This window comes from Notamacropus eugenii, chromosome 2 (genome assembly GCF_028372415.1).
Source record: "Notamacropus eugenii isolate mMacEug1 chromosome 2, mMacEug1.pri_v2, whole genome shotgun sequence".
NCBI lineage: Eukaryota > Metazoa > Chordata > Mammalia > Diprotodontia > Macropodidae > Notamacropus > Notamacropus eugenii.
The window spans coordinates 251,556,860-251,576,701 of NC_092873.1; the positions used below are offsets into that span (position 1 = coordinate 251,556,860).

Here is a 19,842-nt window from a genome sequence, read left to right on the forward strand (position 1 = left end):
TCTTGTGTGTTCTTTGAGCCTCTCAGAGATTCTTTTGGATCCCAGTTCTGTCATCCAGTATAAGAACTGTCCAAGCTTTGTCATCTTATTTAACTGCTGAACTGGGCAGCTGGGTAGCACAGTGGTTAGAGTGCCAAGCCAGGAGTCAGAAAGATTCATTTTCCTGAGTTCAAATTTGGCCTCAGATACTTAGTAGCTGTGTGACCCTAGACAAGTCACCTAACCCTGTTTGCCTCAGTTTCCTCATCTGTAAAATGAAGAAGGAAATCGCAAACCACTCCATTATCTCTTTCAAAAATACCCAAATGGGGTCTACAAAGTCAGAAATGATTGAACAGAAACAACTGTTAAGCTGTTAGAAGTGTAAACAGTCTTGTAACAGAGCACTAGATACTCTCCACCCCACCTTAGCATTGGTTGATTAATCAACCAATTTAGGTAAAGCAATTCAGCCATCTAGAAAATAGACCTTGCTGCAATCACCCAGCCCACATTTCTCCATCTTTTCAACAAAAGTGTTTTAAGAGACTTTGTCATTTGTCTTGCTGAAATCCAGATATACTATGTCTACCAACCAGCACCTTAACTCAATGAGAAAAAAAAGAATTAGGTTCTTTTGAAATTGTGAAATATCTATTAACATGCAAGAAACAGCTCTAAGCCCTTAGGGTATAGTAATTATAGCTAGGTGTTGCCATTAACCCTCTAAGGTTTGCAAAATACCTTACAAGTATTTCATTTTATCCTCACAACAGCTCTGAGATGTCAGTGCTATTATTTCCATTTTACGGAAGAGGAAACTGAGGCAGGCAGCAGTTAAGTGGCTTGCCCAGGGTCAAACAGCTAATAAACATCTGAAGTCGGGTCTTCCCTAGCTCCAGGCCTGGGGCTGTGTCCACTGCACCATCTACCTGCCTCGTACAAAAATTAATAAGATTCCACATTGTCAAAATGCATATGATCTAATTGTTGTTTAATCATTTTTCTGTAGTTTCTGACTCTGTTTACCCTCCCCCGTAATCTAATCACCTGGGATAAAATACATACCCAAAGATAATAAGTAAAGTGATGCAAGTGCATTAAAGAGAAATAAAGAAAATATCTCAAGAGTTTGATGAAAGAAAAAACCACTTTAGGCTGGGGGAGAGGAAGGAAAGCTTCATGGAGGAGATGGTATTTGAATTCGACCTAGGAGTGTGTTGGTTGTATTTGGGGGAGTGCATTACAGGTATGGGGTATGCAGTAACAAAGGTACAGAGGAAGCAAAGTATTTGTTGATTCTAAATGAGTACAATTTACTTTTCTAAGTGAGTTTTAATGAGGGTCATAGATTTAGAACTGGAAAAGAGTCTTATCAGGTCCAATCCCTTCATTTTACAGATGAAGGAGTTTAATGACTTATTCAGGATCATAAGGGGCAGGATTTGAACACAGTCTAGCACCCTACCCTGTGCCGTGCTGTTTGCAAGGCATCTGTTTTAGTGATGTACTCCAGAATATTTTAGGTCAGATTATAATTTAAATTGGAAGGAATGTTACCTGGATTTAGGTGCCAAGCCTGACACTCATCACCAGCACCATCATTACTGGATTTAGAAAGAGTATGGGATGATGATGTGGGGCATATGGGTCCCAGTTTCTTTACATGGGACAGAGTGTGGATCAGAGACCACCTACTCAAATGAAAATCAGAGACTTTTCAAGGTAGAAGCAGAGCAGCAAGATTTTATTACGCTCTCGTGAGAAAGGGCATCTCTTTTCTGATAAGTAATCAGGAGAGTGAGGCGCTTGCAGAAGGCAAGAACAAAGACTATATAGTCCTGGGAGGCAGGCTCACAATCTGAATGCAGCAATTTGCTTTAGAAATAAGGAGCAAGGAGGTAGTAGAACAACCAATGTAAAGCTAACACAATGCTCATCACCTTATTTGGCATGCCGCCATGCTGAGGTGGCACTCCAAGGTGGGGGTTCAGTTTCAGGTTTCTTTAAGATCACATAGTTTCTGGGAGATAGAAACTTAGGCCTGTCTGCCTACTAAAAGCCTATTGTCAAGTGCTGAGAAGTCTTCACTGACTCTTTTTCACTCACCACTGTGCAAATAGAGAGCCTATTACTTCTAAGTTAAGAGACTAAAATGGACAAATCTTCATCCCTCTTCTGCCTGAGGTTGCTAGTGGCTGAATGGATGCCCCGAGTACAAAAGAGACAAAATCTCAGTCCTTTACATGATAATGTTCTTATTCTTAGGAATGGAAAACTGGGAAGAGGAAGGCTGAAAAAGACGAGCTGGTGGGTGTTATGATATTTTCAACCATGGAGCCGGAAGCCCCAGACCTGGAACTGATAGAAATGTAAGTCATGCTCTCTTGGTTTCCATCTCTCTGTCTACTTTTTCACCTCCCATGGGAGGGCAATCTAGACCAAGCTAATAATGACCTGAATTCAAACGGGGTGAATAACATCTGTGAAATTGCTTAGGAATGGAGTCCGTATTTAGTCAGAGTGAAAACGGATATCATCATAGCTGACATTTGTGTAGCTCTTTAAGAATTGCACATCACTTCCACATGCATTATCTCATTTGATCCATTTAATCCAATTTTTTTTTTTTTTTACCATATAAGGAAACTGGGACCCATATGTCCCACATCATCCTCCCATACTCTTTCTAAATCCAGTAATGATGGTGCTGGTGATGAGTGTCAGGCTTGGCACCTAAATCCAGGTCTTCAGAGTTCTCCCTCCTATACCACATACCTCCTCTGATTATCGGACTAGACCTTAGAGGTGTACTGGAGCCAGTTGGAACCAGAGCATTTACACCTTAAAAATAGACAAGTGCTTCAAATCAGGGCTTGATTTATCCTTTTGTTGATTGTCTAGACCAGAGGTCAACAAACTATGGTCAGTGGATCAGTGAGCTAAGAATGTAAATGAAAGTTTTATTTTGTAAATTTGTAAACCTGTAAATAAAGTTTTATTGTCTTTAAAAATGTAAAAACTCTTAGCTTACAAGTACAGAAACAGGCCTGTCTCTAGTCTAAACTTTACAGTGATGGAGCATTTAAGTGATAGAGACAATATTAATAATGCAAATTAAATTTAAAAGTGTGTACTGTTTATGGTTTTGGTGGGGGGGGGTTGTCTTTTTGGATAGCCAAGTGTTAACCATTTACCAGCACCCCCTGTCTCCAGGGTCTTTTAGCTCTGAATCTACAGAGGCAGCACAGAGCACCTAGTCTGGAGTCAGGAGGACCCAAGTTCAAATTGACTTTAGACACTAGCTAGCTCTACTTAACCCTGATTGACTCAAAAACAAACAAAATAACAATGTGTGTAAACGTCTGAAATCCTTAAGGCCACATACATTTATCAGGAGAGGTAGTAGTGGCAATATTCCGATGTCCCTTCCAGCTCTAAAATCTTATGATCCTATGTGAACTAAATCCCATATGAACTAACCATGGTAAATCTAACTAGAGAAAGAAAAGCTGACTTTGCTCCCATCCCCAGTTTGTCACTGTAACTCCCAGGTTCATCTCGTCTTCTCCTTTGAAGTTTGATGCGTTGGTGATTAGCACAGTGTTTAACCACAGTTTCATAAAAGGAGTATCAAAATGATAACACAAAGAAGTGTGGAATCAACAGATAGCCTCTTTTATCTTCCCCAGGACAAAAACCTGTTTGCATATTTGCCTTGAAAGAAGTAACCCTGAAGCTCCTTCCCCCCCCCCCCCACATGTTTTGTAAGAGCTTGTAAAAAGTACCTTATCTTCTGTAGAAAAGAATAATAGCTAACAATTTATACAGTACAGTCAGGTTTGCAGAGTACTTTACAAATATTATCTCATTTGAGAATTTGTTCACAACTCTGGGAGGCAGATGTAGTTATTATCACCATTTACAGATGAGGAACCTGAGACAAACCAAAGTTAAGTGACCTACCCAGGGTCACAGACCTAGTAAGTACCTGCGGCTGGATTTGACCTCAGATGTTCCCGACTCCAGGGTCTGGCATTATCTATGTCTTTTGTAGAAACTATGATTAGGACTTAAGAAACAGTTCTTTTGTTTGTGAAAGAAGCAAAGAAACCTTAGAGTCTTAAGAGTCAAATTCTCAGGGGACAATGAGTGATCTATTCAGAATTGCTCTCTTCTGACAATAGCTGAAACCAACTACCAGATATGACTCATTTACAATCGTGACATATTGGGGTGTGTTGAGATTTCATAGATAGAATTTCATCTTAAAGAATCAATAAACTGCTGAAGTCAACACTCTTGGGGAGGGACAGGATCAAAAGAGAGAATAGAAGCAATGGGGGGCAGGATAGGATGGAGGGAAATATAGTTAATCTTACACAGCACGACTATCATGGAAGTCATTTACAAAACTACACAGATATGGCCTATATTGAATTGCTTGTCTTCTCAAAGAGAATGGGTGGGGAGAGAGGGATGAAGAGAAGTTGGAACTCAAAGTTATAGGAACAACTGTCGAGTACTGTTCTTGCTACCAGGAAATAAGAAATACAGGTAATGGGGTACAGAAAGTTATCTGGCCCTACAGGACAAAAGAGAAGATGGGGACAAGGGAAGGGAGGGATGATAGAAGAGAGGGCAAATTGGTGATAGGGGCAATCAGAATGCTTGGTGTTTGGGGGTGGGAGGAGGGGACAAATGGGGAGAAAATTTGGAACCCAAAATTTTGTGAAAATGAATGTTAAAAGTTAAATAAATTAATTTAATAAAATAAAATAAAAAAAGAATCAATAAACTGTTTACCTCTGGGTAGCCTTGGTTATCAGATTTCCAGGTGATGATGGAAAGAACAAGATTTAAATAAAAATGGGAATATTATATGATTTGACTAAGTGAGTTAAAGGTGCAGTTTTCTTTAACCTTAATGTTTTCTTTATACCATTAAAGCAGAAATTGTATGTGCCTTTTGTGAAACTAGATCTTATATTTATTTAGTTTTAAAGTAGTGATGTATTGTATGTACTTTATGCCATATATGGTAAACAGTGCTTTAATAAGTTGTTGATTTTTTTTAACATGCCTTAAATTTACACTGTCCTCTTTTGGAAACAGCCCAGAATTATTATATCTTGTTAATCTTTTCAGCTTCTTCAGAAGCAACAGGGGGAGAGGTAGCCACTATTCTCATATTCAGATAGGGATTGCAAAGCACAAAGATGGCTAAGGTAGGGTTACATGGGTGAATGGCTCAAAGCCCAGATTTAAGCCATCCTCTAAAAACCGTTGTATATGCATCGCTAAATTCACAAATATTTGAGTGTTAATTTCCTGCCAAATCATTCTGAAGACTGGAGTGCATATAACCTTATCTGCTGAGCTCCTTTCGGGTCCAGTTGGGAGATGACATCTGGGCTTGCTGTGTCAGGAAGCAAAGATAATGGACATCAGATCCCCATCATTTGAGTTGAGTCGTCTACTTCTGTGGATTGGTTCCCTCCTCCCAGTGTCTGCTCATTCCCTGCTTCACTGCATTTCCACAGAGGATAGAAAATAAAAAGTCAGTTTCTTCCACTTCTGAGGGCAATTCTAGATTATTGTATCATTTACCGCCCTTCATTGAAACTGGTTAGGTTCTTCCCTTGACCACTTTAAGAGACAAGTATTTTTCTGAGTTTCTTTCATCTAATTCAGTAGACAGTTTATATGCTCACCAACAGCTACCTCTGCAAACAGCAGATAGCTTACTTAGAAAATTACTACTAGAGTGAGCAATTAGACAATTTTAATAAAAGAGTTGAATAAATGACTGATGTATATGTTTTGTTACTTGGTCTATTACTGTTATACTGAATAATTGAGAGGGGACTCCAGGCTTTGGGAAAAAAAATGACTGGATCATGGGTGAAAAATGTTCATTCTCCATTAGGGAAGGGCTGGTAGACCCCTAACAGAATGTTAGCAGCAGCTCTTTGGCACACTTGGCAGATGTCAGTCATTGTTTAAACACAACCCTAACCCACCAAGGAGCTTCCTCGCCTAATCAATCCATGGGTTGTTTGTCTTTGCTTCCCAGAGAACAGAAATGTGAGGCTGTTGGTAAGTTCACCAAGGCCATGGATGATGGTGTGAAGGAGCTGCTGACAGTGGGACAGGAACATTGGAAGCGGTGTACAGGACGTAAGTCTCCCTCCAGGCATTTGTTGACCCTTGTTTGTTGTCATTGCTTGAGTTTTTGCCACATTAATAAACTCAGTGGCCCCACAAGAAAATTGGGTAAGTCAGCTCAAGAAGATAAAGTTTGAAATGGTGGTGCATGGAATAACCTGGAGTCATGAAGACCTGAATTCAAAGCCTGCCTCAGACGCTTGCTAGCTGTGCTACCCTGGGCCAGTCACTTAAACTCTGTTTGTCTTGATTTCCTCATCTGTAAAGTGAGGATAATAATAGCACCTATCTTCCAGGGTTGTTGTGGGGCTAAAATGAGATAACATTTGTAAATGCAGTGAGATGTCTGTCAAAGTGTTTAGCACAGCACCCTGCATATAGTAGGTGTTACATAAATGCTTATTCCCTTCCCATTGCCTTTCTAAAACTGCCCTGCAAACCTTAAAGTTATTGGTGTTTTTGTTACTAGCCTTCCACAGCAATACACAGTTAAATTATAGTCCATAATGCTAAAGTGGTGGTACATAGAGTGGCTGTCTCACAAGCTTGCTTTGAGGTTCAAAGGAGATAATGTATACAAAGCACTTTATAAAATTTAAAGCAATTTGAGCTAAGTGGTTGGTGGATAGAGTCAAGAGAACCTGAGTTCAAACCCACCTACAGACACTTAATAGCTGTGTGACTCTGGCAAGTCACTTAATCCCAATTTCCCTCCCCTCTAGTGCCCCCAAAAAGCAATTTATATGTAAGCTCCTTGAGAGCAGACACTGGGTTGGGAGGGTTTTTTTGGGTTTTTGTTTGGTTTGGATTGGGGTTTTTTTTTGCCTTTCTTTGTATCCCCAGAGCTTAGAACGGTGCCTGGAATTAGAGTAAGCACTTAATAAATGCTTGCTTACTTTGATTCTTTACATGTGTAATATTTTCCATAGGGTTTGCTGAGAATGCCCAGAATGACTTAAAAATGACTTACTCCAACTTTGGATGGCATAGACAGAGACAATTTAGATTTCTCATACCCTTCTGAAGTGTAATTGTTGCAGTGTTCTTTTAATTAACCCATAAAGCTCTAAAGGAGAAATTTTATGAATACTGCCTATATACCAAGTACTCCGAAAAGCTATTCAGCATTTTATGAGGGGAGCTGTCTATTGTCTGGTACCATAGCTATAGTACAGTGATAGCTGATAGTCTTTAAGAGTAAGCCTTAGACATTTTAAAATTCTGAACCACCAAAGACATATGTAATTATGTTAAGGATAGTAAATGGATTCTTAATATCCTGTATTTCTTTAAAGACAGATGCTTCTATCTATCATGACCATACCCTCTCCGCCAAAATTTAATTAATCAGAATACCCCATTCCCCAGCCTTTACTTGTGGGAAACTTGAGAGTTTTAGTTAGCTTTTCTGTTTCCATCAATGGGAACTAATCTACTACATGGATTTTTTTTTGGTAGTGTGCTTTTTTTTTAAATACATTTTTTTTAAATCAAGTAAATTTAGGTAGATAAGAGAATATACACAATGCACTTTGTTCCCCTCAGTTTCTAAGATACCATGCATGTGCTTGGCTCTGTTCCTGCAATTTCTAGAAATAGCCTGAAAAGATCATATTACTTTTAATAATAATAGCTAGCACTTATGTTGATCCTACTATGGCACTTTGCATACAGAGTAGAAGAGTAGGAGCACCATTTTCTAGAAGAAGCTGCAGAGACAGAATGTCCCTTCTCTTTCCCACTGCCAGAGGAAGTGGCTCAAGGAGGGGAAGGGCAGCAAGAAAATAGGCAGCTCTGGTAATAATGACCATGTAGTATAATTGCTATCTCAGACCCAGATTTATGTGCAAGTCACACCCCATAGAAAATGAGCCCTTGTCAGCTCCCACAAAACTGGAAATAGCAGCAGCCAGATCAGACCATTAGCTTGGCCCTCTCGGAGAAAAGTTGACCTTTCCCCCCAATTTCTAGACTGACCTATTGACATGTGCCTCCTAAGGTTTGAAGGTAGAACTGGAAATGCAGTTTTCAGTGTAACAGACTGATGCTACTCATTTCTGAAGCAATATGACTAATATAAACATCATTTTGTATCCTTCCAGTAATACACAAAGGCATGTATTGCAAAGGGCTACTGGTTGTATTCTTAACCAGAAGAGTATATTGATCATTTCTTGTTACTTTGGTAACTCAACCCAAGACCAAGTTGGGTCATCTTTGTCTGTTTGTATTAAAAGAATAAAGAGAAGTAAAAAGGTACTGGGTTTTTTCCAAAACTAAGATGAATCAGAGAACTGTAAAAAAAAAAAAAAAGTAGACACTAAGTATGGAATGTTATAGATTAATTAACAAGTTAAAGATCAATAAGCCCTCACCCCCACTTTTAATCTTCCTTTTGTGTTCTTCCTCCATTAGATTGAGGATAGTGATGGACTGGCTTTTTCATATTTGTATGCTCCTCTCTAAGCACAGTGCCTGGCACATAATAGGCACTTATTAAATATTTTCTGATTGACTGATAGATAAGTCTGTTGTTAAAGTAATGGCACAATTGAGATCTTTTCTATATATATATATATATATATATATATATATATATATATATATATATATATATATATATATTGAAAAGAAGCAACACATTGCATTTGTGATATACTTAAGCTTTTTCAAGGCACTTTCAAATAGTCAAATTTTATCAGAAAAATAATCACTTAAGATTTGCTGACAAGCCAACTGCCCCTGCCTAAGGGACATCTGTCAGAAGTAATGACAGTTTTACTTCTGTCCCATGGCAGAGAAAACTGATGATGCATTCTGAATACAGAAATTAAGTCTGGAAAGTCATGTCAGCAAGTGTTAATCAAAAAAAAAAACAAAATCCATGCTTTTGGCCATAAAAAGTAACTCTTACAGACAAAAGAAAATATTTTTACAAACTACTAAAAAAAATGCTGAAGTATGAAAGCATATCTTTTGTGAGATATGTAGTGCAAGCATCCCCCATTTTACAGATGAAGAAGCTGAAACTTGGTAAGGGTGCCTAGCTGATGGAAAGTAGGAGGTATGTTGGTGCTGCCTGGGACTGAGTTCTCAGCCCTGTCATTCCCTTACCCCTGAAGTGAATCCAAAAATCCAAGGTCTTAGAGTCACCCCTATTTACCTAGGCAGAATTTTGTGCTCTTGTAGAGGAAATAAAGGGCATTCCAAGAATCTTAGTGGACTTTTAGGCTATTAAAGTTTAAAACTGTGCTGAGACTTGTGGGAAACCCTATACTCAAATTGGCCAACACTAATTGCTTAGGGAGTGACCTCAAAGGTCCATTTAAACTATGGAACCCTAATTTGCCCTTCACTTTGGTGGCCCTCTCCCAACCCCACAGAATGAATGATTACATCAGATTTAGTGAATGGTGGGTGTGGGTGTGGTTTTATATTTCATTCTATTCATTTATTCATCATTTCATTTGCCAAATCTGATTTTATTTATATATGTATGTATAGAATGTATATAGGTATGGCAGCTTAATAAGCTTGTATTTATGGTGTATTTATCACCAGAGAAACAACAGGACCCTCACTAAAGCCACACCATGCTTGTGAAACACATGGCAACTATCATGCTCAGTTCCAGATGGTAGAACTGAAGTCCTAAAAAGAAAATGCCCTGCATCTAATCAGATTGATTTACTTGCAGCTCGATCACCTGATCTACACATCTTAGTCCAATTCTTCTGGCTGATAGTTTTCCAAGGAATTTAACTATGTTAGAAGTGGCCCATAAGATGGAGTTATGGCTCTGGATTTAGGAAGCCTTGAGTTCAACTCAGGCTTCAGACGCTCATTAGCTAGACAAGTCATTTACTGTCTGGCTGCTTAAGTTTTCTAACCTGTAAAATGGAGATAATGATAACAAGTACTTCCCAGGGTGATCCATAAGGGTAAAATTGTAGTAAAATGCTATGCTAGCTTTTGTTATTATTGAGTCATGTCTGACTGACTCTGGGACCTGATGGACTGTAGCATGCCAGTACTGTCCAAGGAGTTTTCTTGGCATGATACTGGAGTGGTTTACCTTTTCCTTCTTCAGAGGATTGAGGTAGATAGAGATTATAAGTGACTTGCCCAGCTTGTAAGTATCTGAGACCAGATTTGAACTCGAGTCTTCCTGACTCCAGGCCCAGCACTCATTCTTTTCAGTGAGCCTCCTAGCTGCTTCCAAATGCTAACTATTATTAAGTATTCATAAATTTTCAAATGTGAATAATGTTTTTTTCTTCCTTAAGGCAAGAAGATCAACAGTGTAAATTTACAGATGCATAAAAAAGAATCTATTATTTTCAGAGTGCTTTGGACCAAGGTCTTTCAAGTCCATCAAATCTGAAAGAATTTCAAATTTTCAAGTCTATGGAATCATTGAGAGCAGGAAAACACCTTAGAGATCAGAGTCCAACTTCCTCACTTTCCAGACAAAAAGACAAGTCCCCAGGTCATAGAAGCATGGATTTGGTGCTGCAGGGACCTTAGAGGCCTCCCTCATTTTCTAGTATCTGAAGCCCTAAAGGTTACCTGACTTTCCCAGGTTACCCAGGTAATGAGTGTTGGAGGCAGGTTTTAAGCAAAGGTCTTCTGACTCCAAGCCCGGCACTCTTTCCACTATGTGAATTAGCAGTGCACAATTCACTAGGTGAGGTGGCCTGTTCAAGGTCTCACAATAGGGAGTGAGAAGTTGTGATTCAGTGATCCTGTTCTTGTCTCTTGCCTTTCTACAGTACCACATTACTTAGTGCATCATGATGCATGCCTTGTGTCTTTCCAGCAGCTGATCTGCCATGCAGTGGCAATATTAAAATACAAACAGCAACCTGTGTGTCTTTTTTCTCATAGGTGCAATAGTGAAAAAGTGTGAGAATTATTAAAAAACAGAACAAAGTGAAAACAAAGATGTGGGCAGTGTATTGACTGACATACGTGGCTTTGATAAATGCAGATCATAGTTGGGGTAGCTTTTTATCCTCAGATTAACTAATCATTATTTCTTTTCTTTTCTTAGCATTGCCCAAGGAATATCAGAAGATAGGAAAAGCCTTGCAGTGTTTAGCAACTGTTTTCAGTTCTAGTGGCTACCAAGGTACATCTTTAATCTATTTGTGTATAGGCTGAGCCATATGTGGTATCATAGAATCTGAATTGGAAGGGACCTCTGATCATCATCTAATCCAGTGTTCTCCAAAGTGGAAGCTGTGGTCTAGCCCCAAGGAGTTTATGGTCATCCTGTCATGGGGTAGGAAAATAGATCATGCCCCTCAAACTCCTAATCTGTCATGTGTCCCACCCCCATATCTGCTATGCAAGTTCCCAACCTACCACCCTTTGAATTGGGTGTTGACAGGGCACCTAGGTGGATACCCATGGGTGGAGCATCTGCGCAAGTGCTGTTGGGAAAATTTTCTCACCCACTCTCTAACCTCAGATCACTTGACAACTATGATAGGTACACCACAGAGCAGAGAGTAGGCCTCAGTGACCTTGATTAAAAGCTCTGCCCCTCTCCACTGATATAGTCTATGAACCAGAACCAGAAATAGTATCTCCAGCAAGTCTTCAATTGCTTGTCCAAAGCCTACCACCTTTGTTATAGAAATTTTCACAGGATCTGAGAAGCAAACAAGAATCTTATTCTTGAACATCCTTTTGACTAGGACTTAAACTGGTTAAGAGGGTCACAGTAAGAATTCCTGAAAATATCAACATCTGATTACATTGAGTTGTATAAAAAGTAGAGACTTTGAGAATCTAAATGATGAAAGATTGGAGGGAGGGTATAAATTTGAAAGGGGATAGAATTTGAGTTCTTCCTGCTAGCATACTTTTAGTTGTTCCTGGATCTAGTTCTTCTGTGTTCTGTGGAAGTAAGTCCATGGCGCTTGGCTGACATGGAAGAAACACAGCTGTAATTTTTGCTTGCAAGGCAGACTGAGGCTGGTGGATTGCTTGAACCCAGGAGTTTGAGTTATGGGCAAGTTAAGGAAGGAGACACTGTCACAAAAGAACAAAGTCCTTGATACTGAATGTAACTTATTCCTGAGTCCATTTATTTGCTGAACTTTTACAATAAGTCTTTTTTTAATCCATATTGCATAAAGGTCCTTTAAAGCAAAATGGATACGTATTGCCTTACGTCTCCTCTCTCACTTGTTCCATAAGTGCAAGTCTCATCTGAATTGTTGAGATGGAATGTCATTTGACATAGTTGTTGTTGGAGCTCATATAGTGCCTTGTCTCTTCCAATAAGTTACCACTTTTGATTTCATAGTTCATTTTGTCTCTTCTTGTTTTATGCTGTCGAGCAGATTTGTTTTATTTCTCAACCCGTGATTTTATCAGGGTGGTGAACTCTCAGTGAGGAATGTCCTTTAACAGTGTGGATTGGCACCTTCTCTATAATGTATAGTCTAGAGTTGCCAGGGCCACTGAGAGAGGCTCAGTGACTTCCCAGTTCCAATAGCCAGGGGTGAACCAGGTCTTCCTGAATTCCCAGGTCAGCTCCTTAGCCAGTATACATACTATGCCGCCTCTCCTATAAGATATAAATACTAAAAATTGATCTGTTTAAATATACAAATGTCCAATGTAAATAATTGGCTGGAATTTTCTTTCTGTTGTCCAGCTCTGTCACACTTCTGAATGTTTAAAAAGTGATTCATAGGAATTGCTAAGCAGCTTACAGATTCTAATCCCTACCTATTAGGACCTACTAAAATTCTGTTAAATTTAGGCAGCACTTTTGTGCCCTCTGTGCCATTCTCGGAGGTGAGACAGCCAGTTGTAACAAGAAGAGCATGGGATTTGGGGGTCCAGTGACTTGGGCTTGTGTTCTGACTTGCCTTACCACCTTGTGTTGGACATGTGGCGCTGCAGCCCAACTTCCACATGTAGAAAAGGAAAGTGCTAGATTAGATTGTTCTCTTTATAGCCCCTTTCTTAAAGGAACATGTACCGGCAGTAGTGATGAAGAAAGGAGAGCAAGAGATGGGGCTTTTAGAAAGTGAATCTTCATCTATGGAGGAGCTAAGGAAAACATGTGGACAGGAAATTATCTATCTCAGGTAATGTGGTGGCACAGTCTGCTCACCTGACTTTAACTGGCAGTTAGCACATTTCTGCCACGGCCTAACACAGAGAGGAGCAAACTGAGATGGTCCTCAAGCAGAAATCTAATCCTATCTCCAGGAGACTGGCAGTTCTCCAGACTCAGCACGTCTTTGCCTTTGACACAGGCTGCATGTGATGCCTGCTCCACTTACCTCCTCACCTGTTGCTCTTAAAATCTCTAGTTACATTTAAGGCTCAGCTCAGGTGCCACTTCCCTTGGGAAGCCTTTTCTATATACCCTAGTTGTTGAGGTAACAGTGCAAATATTGAATCCTTCCCCTTTTCCCAGTAACTCTTTGAGGGTGTGAATTGTTACATTTCTATCTTTTCTCAGTTCAATTTGGCAGGAAATTTCAAGGAATCCCTCCTTACCATGTACTTCTATGGGCTACAAAGGTTTTTGTCCCCACTATTGGGGTGGGGAGAATAAAATTTAATTTATTTAACAGATAGCAAACACAAGCCATAAAGTAATACTGTTATGGAAATATAGACTAAGAGTTCTTAAACCTGGGATCCTGAACCTTTTATAAATTTTATTTTAATAATTATATTTCACTATCATTGGTTTCTTTATTTCCCACATGTCATTATGCATTTAAAAACATTATTCTGAGAAAGGAGACGCATAATCTTCACAGATTGCCAAAGTAGTCCTTGACTCACACGAAAAGATTAAGAACCCCTATTAGATGATTTTAAGAAATGGATTGAAAAAAATGGATTGCAAATGTGGTACCAGGAGCATGATATTGTAGCAATGGAGACTTCTTCTATCTGGATATCTGTCTGCTGTCATCAATGTTCTGCCAAAAGCAGAGAAACTGAGAAATGCGGGATTTGACTTAAAGGCAGTTTCATCCTTTAAAGGGTGGAAGAAGGAAGGACAAGAGGAGCTCCAATTCTGAAGTGGATTCTCACCAAGGAGGGAGAGCTATTTACTAAAGTAAAAATCAATGACAGGAACCTTGGGGAAAGTAAATTCTCCATTTTAGAGTTCCTGATTGAGAAGGAGAGAATACCTAGATAGAGTGTGATGTGTATCCTAGATGTGGGGAGAGCAGATTTGAAAGCCTTCTGTGAAAAAGGTGAGCAAGGTCAAAGAGCTGAGGACAGGGGGGAGAAGCTGCAGCCTCAAGGCCACCCTCTAGGTCCTCAAATGTGGCCCTTTGACTGAATCCAAACTTCACAGAACAAATCCTTTTAATAAAAGGATTTGTTCTGTAAAACTTGGACTCATTCAGAAGGCCTCACTCAAGGACCTAGAAGACCACAGGTTCCATACCCCCCCCCCATCCCATCCCCACCCCTCCCACACCCCCCACCCTCCCCACCACCCCTCCCCACCCCCCACCTTAGTACTTAGCAGAAAACATTGGCCTAAAGAGGATGTAAATCTTTCAAGAAAGAAATTCTGAAGATGCACCCAGAAGTGAATCCAATGAGGAGAAAAAGATGCTGATGGTAGCCTCACAGGGAACTCTTAGCAGTGAACTTACTTTTAAAAGTCACCTACTGAAGATAGAAGTAAAAACACAGTTGAGGAGAGATATGAAACAGTAGCAATCCCTGGAGCCTAGAATGAGCTTAATTTAAGCTGGTGGTGAACAAGGATAGCAAAAAAGGTGGGGGGGGGGGCAGCTACGGGGGATACAGTCTGAAGGCAGGAAGAAAATCAAAGAAAGCATAAGAATGCTGCTCTGGGTATTTTGCTAGTTTTATTTCCAAAAGAGAAAAATTTTACTGGGAAAAAGAGGTGAAAACATGATTAGCAGGGGAGTAGAAACTGAAGATAGGCGAGACTATGGTAGGATGGTGCCTGGCTGCCCTCAGCGAGTTTGTCACATGTCCAAGACAAACTATATCCTAGGATGCTCAGAGAACCGAGTGATAGGATTGCCCAGCTGCCCCTGCTGATGTTAGGGAAATGTTGAAGAATATGAAGGGTACCAAGAGCCTGGAGAAGGAAGGGTCAGCGCAGTCCCAGTGTATGTGAGCCTGACTTTTATCCTGGAACAGCTCAAGAACACAGTGTAAAAAATATGCTCTGTAGGCATTTAGAAAAAGAAGTTGGGATTCCTCAAAGCAAGCGTGACTTTTCAAGAGCAGGTCATGACAGACTAATCTTGTCTTCATTTTTTTTTTCTGACAGTGTAACTAGAGTAGCAATTCAGAGAAATCCTGTAGACATTCTATACATAGATTTTAAGAAAGCCTGTCATGCCATACTGGTGGAGAGGAATGCAGGGTGTGAGCTAGAGGATAGTGCAGTTGAGTGGCTCTGAAATCCAAAAAGTAATCCTTGTTGAGCTTGGAAACATAGCTCCGGTGTAGTGCTCTGGAGATCTGCCCTTGGGGGGGGGGGGGGTGTAGGTGTGTGTGTGTAAGAAAGAGGTGATCATAGGTTTAGACTTGGAAGGGACCTGGGAGATCATTGACCATGCTCACATAGCTAGTAACTGTTAAAAAGGCAGGATGGGAACCCAGGTCTTCCTAATTCCAAGTCAAGCATTCTAACCCCAACACCACACTGCCTCTTCTAATATATCTAGTCTGGTGTCTGTAGGATTGCTTTTCATTCTATGGGCATCTCAAACTCAATCTGTCCAAAGAGAACTCACTATCTTCTTTGTGAAACCTACCCCTCTTCCACATTTCCTTATCTCATTTGCTGGTACCACCGTCTTAGTCACCCAGGAATACAAACTAGAGGTTAATCTGGATCCTTCACTCTTATCCCCTTTTCCCCTTTCTATATCTAGTTAGTTCCAATGTCCACATCACTCCCCATATCCAATAAGGTAAAATTTAATGAAGAGAAATGTGAAGTTCTACATGTGAGTTGAAAAAAATCACCTTCACAAACAAGAAACAAGAATGGAAATTGTAAAGAGGAAGACTTAGGTTTAGTATAAGCAAAATCTTATAGCATGAGCTCCAATATGAGACTCAGTGACCTAACTGACTTCCCAAGAAGGTTCCCCATCACTAGATGTCTTCAGATCGAATTTGAGTAACCATTTCTCAGTATAAAGATGTTCTTATTCAATTACAGGTCGAACTAGATGCCCTCTGAAGTACTTTCCCCCTCTTAGGCGTTGTGAAGATTTTCACAGAGTTGATAGGAATTCATGAATGAATGAAAAAAGCATTGATTGAGTGTGTACTCTGTACTGAGCCTTGGGGACCACAAATAAAAATCCAAAACAATCTGTCCCTGACCTCAGAAACCTTCATATTCCAATAAGAGGAGATAACACATGTAGGAGGGTTTAGCTGCCAGTCAGATGGCCGTGCCCACAGGTCTAGTGGATGTATGAGTAGGGATAGTATGGTTCAGTGTTGTACCATTTTCCTGAGAGGGTTGTAGTTGTTTGTGACTCCCCTGTGCATCCAAGGGTTGTGAGTGACTCACTTCAGAGGGACAAGGGATACTGATCCCAAGGATCTAAGTTGAAGGTGAGTTGAGAATGACTATCCCAGTAGAGTGGACTGGGTGGTCAGCATTTAATAAGGAGAGGGCATCCAGTACATGGTGAGAACTGGACAGTGGATTTGGGTCTACAGAGATAGAGATAGGAAAGGTATTTGGGGAAAAGATTTGCATATGGTAAGACAGGAAGAATAGACAAGTGGAAAACAGATCAGCTAATAGATGGAGACTAGAGAGAAAAGTTGACTGTGTTAATGCTAGCTCAGAGGCATCAAACATATGACCCTGAGTCATATTGGTGTACACTGGATTGTAGTAGAAATCAAATGAAAATGCATTTGGTCACCAGCAGAATCCTGATGAATCATAGCAAACTTCAAAGTTACTATCCCTTCAACGTTTTCACAACCTCCTATGAGAGACAGTGTTCCATTGGGCTACTGCCTCAATGTTAACTCCTACCTATGTTCATAATTACTGGTCCGTTGTTACTAAATATCTGATATGTGTGACACCATTCTGTCATAAAGGTGCCTCAGACATTAATTAGGAAGTATATTGTGTTGTGCGTGTGCATCATATAACTTAACTTGTTCAGTCTATGAGTATTTTCTATAAGCTACTTGGGTTCCTGTTTCAGTAGGCTCTTCCCTTTCCAGCCAAGATGGAAGTCACCAACATCAAGCACTTTGCTCAGTCTCTCCTATTTACATATGCAAATATCTAATACAGTCATAACCCCTGAGCTCAGAATCCTTTATTCTCCCCCAGTTCTTCTCTGTCTTTTAGCCTGGATGTGTCAGTGAAATAAATGCGGTTGTATTTTCAGGTGAAACAGACCTCAATGATGCAATAACAGAAGCAGGAAAAACTTACGAAGAAATTGCGAATCTTGTGGCTGAGCAGGTATGGGTAGGGCTGTTCACATCGCCGCATGATTCTGGTGGAAAAGGAGGCACAGGACACGCTTCCTTGGCATTTGGTCCACAGGAAAAAGTTTTTCTCTCCTTGTCCAGATTATTCAGTTCTTATGAAAACCAAAGGCAAAAAGTTAGTTTTAAGAAAATCAGACTTTCTTAAATGGTTTGCCAATTGTCAAGGAATAAATAATATTATTCTATTTCTATTTCACGTAACAGTCTAGACCTTTGATTGTGGTGCTGTGGTTCTAACTCTGAGTTAAAGGATATAGATAATTTTCATTAAAAAGTACAAATAGATTCCTTCTACCCTCAAGAGAATTTATGTAATCTGCAGTAGCCCTGGTTTCTGGTTTTGGTTTTTAAGAAAATAACCTTTTAGAGGAACATGTCTCCAGGTTTGCCAGTCTTTTAGTTTTAGCTTTTACTTGCTAAATTCATGGGAATATTTTCAGATGACTTAGCAAAATGGTAAATAGTTTTACTAATTATTAAAAATACACATGGCATATCCTAATATGGACAATAACTATGTTTTTTTAAAAGTTAACTTTTTCTTGTTCAGTCATTTTTCAGTGATGTCCAATTCTCTGTGACCTCATTTGGGATTTTCTTGGCAAAGATACAGGAGTGGTTTGCCATTTTCTTCTCCAGCTCATTTGACAGATGAGGAAACTGAGGCAAACAGGGTAAGTGACTAGCCCAGGGTCACACAGCTAATAAATTTTTGAGGCCAGATTTGAACTCAGGGATGTGAGTTCCTGATTCTAGGCTGGCAATCTCTCCAGCTCTCCTAACTTTACCAAGTAAATTGTTTTTTAAAAATTTATATATATAACAAAAATACTAGTGCAACCAAAAAGGAAAAATATCAAATCCAAAAAGTGACTTGAGTAGTCAGCTTTTAAGAAGTAGTCTGCTGCCACAGGGGTAGCTAGAGGACGTAAGGGATAGTATTCTGGCCTTGGAGTAAAGAAGATAGATGTGGCCTCAGATACTTATTAGCTGTGTGACCCTGGGCAAGTCACTTTAAAAAAAAAAATCTATTTGCCCTTTTCCTTGACTGTAAAATGGGATGATAATAGTACCTCCCTCCTACTGCTGTTAGCAGGAACAAATGAGATAATTCATCTTTTTCAAACTGTCGCTCCAAAATTGCTTCTTTTAAAGGCTCCTTTAAATTTGCTTTATTTTTCACTTTCACAAAGTGTCCATAGTAAGAGATTTGCTTTTGTTATTCTTATAGGGAAATATAGTTGAACATTTAAAACACAAACACCTCAGACTTAATTGACATGTTTTCACTTTAAAAAAAAAGTTTTTTTCTTATTTGATGTGTCACTAATCACCAACATATATATTTTAGCCAAAGAAAGATCTCCATTTCCTGATGGAATGTAATCATGAATACAAAGGATTCCTTGGCTGCTTCCCTGACATCATTGGTGCTCACAAGGTATCTTGGTCTTGAGTTGACAAAACATTGCTACCTTCTTCAAAGACAGCGGGTGAAAGATCAGTAGTTACTCTAGTTGTCTAACATCCTTTTATAATGACTGGGAAGATTGGTGTGTGGCAGTGTTGACATAACGTGGCACTGTTTGAAACTTACATGTTTACAAAAATGTTGTTCCGGGGCCATAATGCAAAATTCATGAATGGCTTTTGTAATTCTTTTACTCAGGTAGTTCCATTTATAGACTTGGAATTTCACCTTGGAAGCTGAAACCATTTTCTTTTATTAAGGAACTTGAGATGAGTCTCAAAGACAAATATATGCTTTTGAGTGCAATAAAAATAAAAACCAATTACCCAATAGGAAGAAAATGAACCCAGTAGCCCTCTCCTCCTAGAAACACATAAAATACTATGAGTTGTTGGTTCTCACCCATTGCTTCCTGTCAAAATAAAACCAATATTGGTTTGTCTCTGAAATTAATAGATGTTTGATGAGTCGAACTGTAATGGTTAACAGTACCCTTGGTGTATTTACCAGTGTTCACAAGGAAGGAGCATTTTAAAATCAAACCAACTCGTCTACCTTCTGTGCTCACACAGCCACATCACCTCTCGCTCAGATTAACACAGCAGCCTTCTCATTGGTATTCTTGTCTCCAGTCTCTTCCCCTCTCCAAACCATCCTCCACACAGCTGCCAAATTAATATTCCTCAAGCAAAGAAGTTCCA

At 39.6% G+C, this 19,842-nt stretch overlaps 1 protein-coding gene across 2 annotated transcripts in view; it reads left to right on the forward strand.

The window, feature by feature from the left end:
- The window catches only part of SNX9 (sorting nexin 9), a 110,784-nt gene that overhangs the window by 82,307 nt on the left and 8,635 nt on the right, over positions 1-19,842 (forward strand). For both annotated transcript variants that reach the window (XM_072643787.1, XM_072643786.1), the window contains 5 exons: positions 2,248-2,351; positions 6,056-6,159; positions 11,201-11,278; positions 17,565-17,641; positions 19,022-19,111. In XM_072643787.1, coding sequence (XP_072499888.1) covers positions 2,248-2,351; positions 6,056-6,159; positions 11,201-11,278; positions 17,565-17,641; positions 19,022-19,111 — 453 coding nt within the window. The remainder of the gene's footprint in view (positions 1-2,247; positions 2,352-6,055; positions 6,160-11,200; positions 11,279-17,564; positions 17,642-19,021; positions 19,112-19,842) is intronic.